Raw genomic sequence first — 6,382 nt, 5'->3', positions numbered from 1 at the left:
AGACAGATGGACATTGACCCCCAGAATTCCTCAGCCAGCCAATTCTGGGAGTTGAAGTCCATCCATCTTAAAAGAGGCCAAGATTGGAAAAACACGTCTTTATGAAGTGTATCAATGGGAAAAATGTTCTACTCCATGAAACAGAGAAGGCTCTCAATGCTCGCGAAGGCCTACTTTCAAAATAAAAAAAGAAAAGATGGTAATACGAAGTTTTGAAAGCAGGGCTTTTGGCCCCTTCCAAGATACTCGGCATGCAGAAGCTCTCCGCTTTTACTCTATTGTGCTAACAATAGCTTCGCGCTTCTCTTTCTCCCAGTTCCCAGTTCCCTGTTCTTGGCATCGTTAAGCGGGTTGTGGGAATCCTTGCTAATGAATCGGAGCGCCTCTCCTTCCAGTGTGGATAGAAAACTAAACGGCATTAAACGAAAAGAAAAATTGGAAGCCGCAGAGCCCTTCTGCCTGTTTGTGTATGTTTGCCTTTGGGCAACCAGGGAGTGCAAAAACAATTCCGCTTCCTTTAATAGATTCAAAAGTTTATTTTAAAAAATCTGCTTGCTTTTCTGCACAGCTAAAAATCCACAGCTGGAATCTGGATGATCTACAGTCAGCATCTTCGGGACGTCGAGATGTTTTATATTATACTTTTTATACTTTATATTTTTTTATAAGTCATTCTGTTTGGAAGTTTAGGCTTCCATTGGATCGTTCCCCCCGAACGCTAAAGACAAGGTGTCTCTTCTTATGACACACACTATTTTTTAATTTCTAAAAAAACCAAAAAGCTAAAACTTTTCTATCCCATCGCTTAAAGATCTTTGAATGTTTGACTCTCACCGACAAGAGAAAGTGGGAACTTTCTCGTTTTCCCCAAAGTTGCATAAGCTGCGAACAATTGGGGAAATATTATTTCTCCGTCCCTGTTTTTAATTCCTTCTTCCTTTTTCTTTTCCTGACCTGGATAGTCTTCCAGGCAGAAAAAAACAAAACTGGATGGCACACATTAGGGAAGGGAAAAAAAACACACATACCAGAATCCATCTCTCTCTCTGTTTCATTTCCTGCAGAAATGAAGCAATCTAATTGCAGGGAGGAGATTAAAAAACATCAGGTCAGGTTTTTATCCATGCTGGGGGTGGGGGTGGGGGGTGATGACGGAGGCTGAGGGCAGGTTTATAGGGAACATCAACTGGATGGACCTGCAAATTTCACTGGGAATATTGTCTCCACAGCTCACAGCTTACAAGTAAGTAGAGGCTTGGGATAGACTCCAGATTGTGGAATAGAGGAGAGAGGTAAAGGAAGAAAAGAGGGATAGGAGAGAGGGCAGGGGAGGGGAAGAGGAGGAGAAAGAAGGAGTGGAAAGGGGAAAGAGGAGAAGGAGAGAGGAAGGAGAGAAAGAGAGAGAAGGAGAGAAAGAGAGAGGAGAGAGAAAGTATAGAAGAGAAGGATGATGGGCAGAAGAAAGGAGGTAGGGAGGAGGAGAAGAGAGGAAGAAGAAGGTGATGGACAGGATACAAATATGGTGTATGGAGAACAGAAGAGCCAATAATTTTTTTTGGGGGGGGGTTGATGGTAAGACGAATTGATGTAAATATTTAATATATAAAATAACATTGGTTATGTAACAGTGTACATGTGGTTGTTTGTTATGAAAAAATAAAAATAAAAAAAGACCAACTTTGGTTAACAGGCAGAGGGAAGAATGTTTCCATCAAATCATTCAGCTGAAAGAAAAAACTTCACTTTGATTCTTTATCGTTTTAAAATAACTAGATGTTTGGCCTAATTAACACCAAACAAAAATCGGTGTGGGGGATGTATGGAAAGTGTGTTACGGGGGCAAATTAGGGAAACGTAAAATTAAGATACAGTAGAAGAATTAGGATATAGCGATAGGATAGGGGTTAGGAAAGACCAGTTAAGATATACTAGTGAAAGAATATATGTAATATAATATAGGCAAAACGATAGCCTGATGTAAATGGCTAAATGTAAATAACTAAGGAATAGTACATGAAAGTAGAACCACACTCCCTCCCCAAATGTAATGAATTTGAATGAAACGAAAATTTAAATTTCAAGTGAAATATAACATTTAACTCTTTTTTTGTTACTTCGCCAGCAAATTGTATTTTGTTAACAAGTTAAATTAAAATTAACTTAATGTAAATCTAATTTGTTAAAAGGAAATGTTTTGCCTGTATAAAAAAGATACGGAAGGGCGATTAAAATGATTTCCCAAGAGATTAAACGATGCCCGCAAAAATATTAATAGAGAATTGGTTTAATCCTTTAGTGTATTACTTAATCTACCATCTGGAGCATCTGTGGCTCAATCACGTCCTGTTTAGACGAGACGAAGCCATTTCCAAAATCAATAAAGAACACAATTTGTTTTATTTATTGTATGAATTCTTCGTGTCTAGGAAGGACCCACCCCCTTCGTAAAGCGACTTTGGGCAGTGTACGAATAACCTTAAAAATATAAAAACCATAAATAAGCATTATACTAAAACAGTTAAAAACAAGAGTAAGATCATCAAAAGTCAATATTTCTGAAGAGGTGGGGGTCAATCTATTTTCTAAAGCACTTGAGGGCAGGACAAGAAGCAATGGGTGGAAACTATTGAAGGAGAGAAGCAACGTAGAAGTAAGGAGAAATTTCCTAATAGTGAGAACAATTATGTAGTGGAACGACTTGCCTCTAGAAGTTGAGTGAGTGCTCCAACACTGGAGGGTTTTAAGAAGAGATTAGACAGCTGTTTGTCTGAACCGGTAGAGATTTTCCTGCCTGAACAGGGGGTTGGGCTAGAAGACCTCTAAGGTCCCTTGCCCACCTGTTTAGGATGCTTCCCTCTACTAAAGCATAAAGCAGTGTTTGTTAAGACACGGGTGCAGAGACTGCTGAAAGCTAAGAAAGGAAGGAAGGAAGGAAGGAAGGGAAAGAAAGAAAGAAAGAAAGAAAAGAAAGAAAGAAAGAAGAAGAAAGAAAGAAAGTCTAGGGAGGTCAAAATTATATTATGATTGAGATCTGGACTGTGAGGTTTTGTATGTTGAATGAGGAATTTGTGAAGCTTTTACAATCTGATCTTTATCTAAGATATCAACAATACATTTATATAAGATATTATACAATAGCGTTATGTAATTGCTGATTACTAATTAGTAATTGGCTGATTACTATCAGCCAATCACCCTCGGGGTGCCTACACACACCCATTTTTGCAATTGTCCTGCTTTTTTCACAACATGTTTCTCTTCCTTCCTTCCCACCGGACTTCTGTTCATCCTGGGTAGGACCCATCGAGGGAGCAATTCCCAACTATGACCCCCCCCCCCTCCTTTGGGTTTCAGGGTGGGGCGGGCTACAAATCCTGTTATTCTGCAACTCCAGGAGACGGTGATGAGGACACTGGAGTCAAATGCCTTACTAAGAAAGATTATTCGCCAGACACAGCAGGCATACCTGCATGTGAGGGGTGTTTGCATCTGGGGGTTTCAATTTTGGCTGCAAATGCTGGAAATATAAATTGAAATTGCAGACATTGATTGATCTGTGCGATCAAAGGAATATCGGAGGGTTAATTTCTGCCTGGCCATCATTGTTCTGTTATGTTCTTTTTCCGTTCCATCTTCTCTTCTCTTCTTCTTCTTCTCTTCTCTTCTCTTCTCCTCCACTCCACTCCACTCCACTCCACTCCACTCTACTCTATTCCATTCTTTTCTCTATTTCCTATTTCCTATTTCCTATTTCCTATTTCCTATTTCCTATTTCCTATTTCCTATTTCCCATTTCCCATTTCCCATTTCCCATTTCCTATTCTATTCTACTCTACTCTATTTCCTATTTCCTGTTATATTCTATTCTATTCTATTCTACTCCACTCTATTCTATTCTCTATTTCCTATTTTCTCTATTCTATTCTGTTCTATTCTATTCTATTCTATTCTATTCTACTCTACTCTACTCTACTCTACTCTACTCTACTCTACTCTACTCTACTCTACTCTACTCTACTCTACTCTATTCCACTCCACTCCACTCCACTCCACTCACTCCACTCCACTCCACTCCACTCTACTCTTCTCCACTACTATTACTACTACTATTATTTCTTCCATTCCATTCCATTCTTTTTACTTATTTTATTTTGCTTTATTATCTTATTACATTTTATTTTTATTAATGATTTTATTTTTTGCTCCAGCAGGAAGTGCAACCATGAAGCTGGTGTTGGCTGTTGCAGTCCTCCTGATATCTTTGTCTGCGGTGGTGACAGGTAAGACCTGGGGAAGGAGAGGATTGCTTTCCCTGGAGGGGGGGGAAACAGGCCCCTCTCCCGTCAGTGTGATGGATTGCTAGTAAGGAATTCTGTGGGATAGATGGATGGATGGATGGATGGATGGATGGATGGATGGATGGATGGATGGATAGATGATAGATAGATAGATAGATAGATAGATAGGAAAGAGATATAGAGATGGAGGGAGGGAGACAGGCAGAGAGAGATGAGAGAGAGAGGATAGATAGATAGATGATAGATGGATGGATGGATGGATGGATGGATGGATGGATGGATGGATGGATAGATAGATAGATAGATAAGAGAAAGAGATATAGAGATGGAGGGAGGGAGACTGGCAGAGAGAGAGGATAGAGAGAGATGAGAGAGAGAGAGGTTAGATAGATGATGATGATAGATAGATAGATAGAGATAGATAGATAGAGATGGATAGATGATAGATGATAGATAGATAGATAGATAGATAGATAGATAGATAGATAGATAGATAGATAGGAGAAAGAGATATAGAGATGGAGGGAGGGAGGGAGGGAGACAGAGATGAGAGAGAGAGAGATGAGAGAGAGAGGATAGATAGATAGATGATAGATAGATAGATAGATAGATAGATAGATAGATAGATAGATAGATAGATAGATAGATAGATAAGAGAAAGAGATATAGAGATATAGAGATGGAGGGAGGGAGACAGAGAGAGGTGAGAGAGAGAAGATAGATATTTATGTAAGTATTCAAATAGGGAAATGTTGCACAAATAAATATCATACGATGCAAAAATGTGTGCACTCCAACCCAAAATATCCATTGTTTGTTCTGAGTTCCGAGTTTATTGAACCCTGTGTCAAAATCTCAACACGTAGCTGGATTCACACAAGCAGCAGGACTAAGCTAAACAGAATCGGGTAGTTTGCAGTTCAGTATTTTGTGAGGCATCAAGTATGGTTCCCCCCCCCCCCCATGTTCTGTGAACCAGGTTATTACATGAAGCCGTAACAACACGGCTTATTTGTTTGGATATCATGCTTGTTACATGAGCTCAACATGAAGTGTGGCTTTAGCGTTGGGTGTAAGCAAGTAACATGGTTGCTCCCTTCAATTTATTTATCCCAAGACTCCAATGAAGACGGTGGGAAAGAACCGACCCTGGCCCAGAAATTTGAGAAGTATCAGAAGGAGGTCCAGACTTTTGTTGATAACCTTGGTGAGAAGACAAAGGCTGCTTTTCGTGAGTTCCACAACAGCGAATTCAGCAACAAAACCAGGTGAGTGTTTTTGGAGCTCCCTTTCTTCCAGCTATAACTATTATTTAGGAGGGAAGTAAGATGGGGTGAGGGGTCTTGGTGAAGGCATCTTGGCCTGAGAATGCAAAGAGAAGAAGAAAGAAGGAAGGAGGAAAAGGAAAGAGGAGGAGGAGGAGGAAAAGGAGGAGGAAGAGAAAGAGGAGAAGGAGGAAGAGGAGGAGGAGGAAAGAGGAGGAGGAGAAGGACGAGGAGGAAAGAAGAAGGAGGAGGAGAGAGGGCGGAAGAAAGGGGAGAAGAAGAGGAGGGAGAAAGAGGAGAGAGGAGAAGGAGGAGGAAGAGGAGGAAGAAGAGGAGGGAGGAGGAAGAGGAGGAGAAGGAGGAGGAAGAGGAGGAGGAGGAAGAAGAGGAGGAGGAGAGGGCGGGAAGAAAGGGGAAAAGAAGAGGAGGAGGAGGAGAAAGAGGAGAGAGGAGAAGGAGGAGGAAGAGAAGAGGAGGGAGGAGGAAGAGGAGGAGGAGAGGAGAAGGAGAAGGAAGAGGATGGAGAAAGGGGAGAAGAAGAGGGAAGAGGAGGAGGAGGAAGAGGAGGAGGAAGAGGAGAAGGACAAGGACAAGGAGGAGGAAGGGGAGGAGGAGGAGAAGGAGGTGGAAGAGGAGGAGGAGGAAGTGGAGGAGGAGAGGGTGGAAGAAAGGGAGAAGAAGAGGAGGAGGAGGAGAAAGAGGAGAGAGGAGAAGGAGGAGGAAGAGGAGGAAGAAGAGGAGGGAGGAGGAAGAGGAGGAGAAGGAGGAGGAAGAGGAGGAGGAAGAAGAGAAGGAGAGGACGGAAGAAAGGGGAGAAGA

At 41.4% G+C, this 6,382-nt stretch overlaps 1 protein-coding gene across 2 annotated transcripts; it reads left to right on the top strand.

The window, feature by feature from the left end:
* Positions 1-1,112: 1,112 nt before the first annotated feature.
* On the top strand, positions 1,113-5,586 carry LOC148042904 (apolipoprotein C-I-like). 2 transcript variants are annotated; one of them, XM_087727195.1, is made up of 3 exons: positions 1,113-1,243; positions 4,209-4,280; positions 5,416-5,586. In XM_087727195.1, exons 2-3 carry the CDS (start codon positions 4,223-4,225, stop codon positions 5,568-5,570), a joined length of 213 nt encoding a protein of 70 aa, XP_087583321.1. In that variant the 5' UTR covers positions 1,113-1,243; positions 4,209-4,222; the 3' UTR covers positions 5,571-5,586. The 2 variants fall into 2 exon arrangements, with proteins under 2 accessions (XP_087583321.1, XP_087583322.1); XM_087727196.1 differs by having other exon boundaries at positions 1,142-1,243; positions 4,212-4,280.
* Positions 5,587-6,382: the final 796 nt, after the last annotated feature.

The sequence above is a fragment of the Thamnophis sirtalis genome, unplaced genomic scaffold (assembly GCF_051295495.1).
Source record: "Thamnophis sirtalis isolate CommonGarterSnake01/CBP01778 unplaced genomic scaffold, rThaSir2_p1.2 scaffold_13, whole genome shotgun sequence".
NCBI classification, from domain to species: domain Eukaryota; kingdom Metazoa; phylum Chordata; class Lepidosauria; order Squamata; family Natricidae; genus Thamnophis; species Thamnophis sirtalis.
Note: the sequence above shows the minus strand (reverse complement) of the source record. Positions and strands in the feature narration are given on the sequence as shown.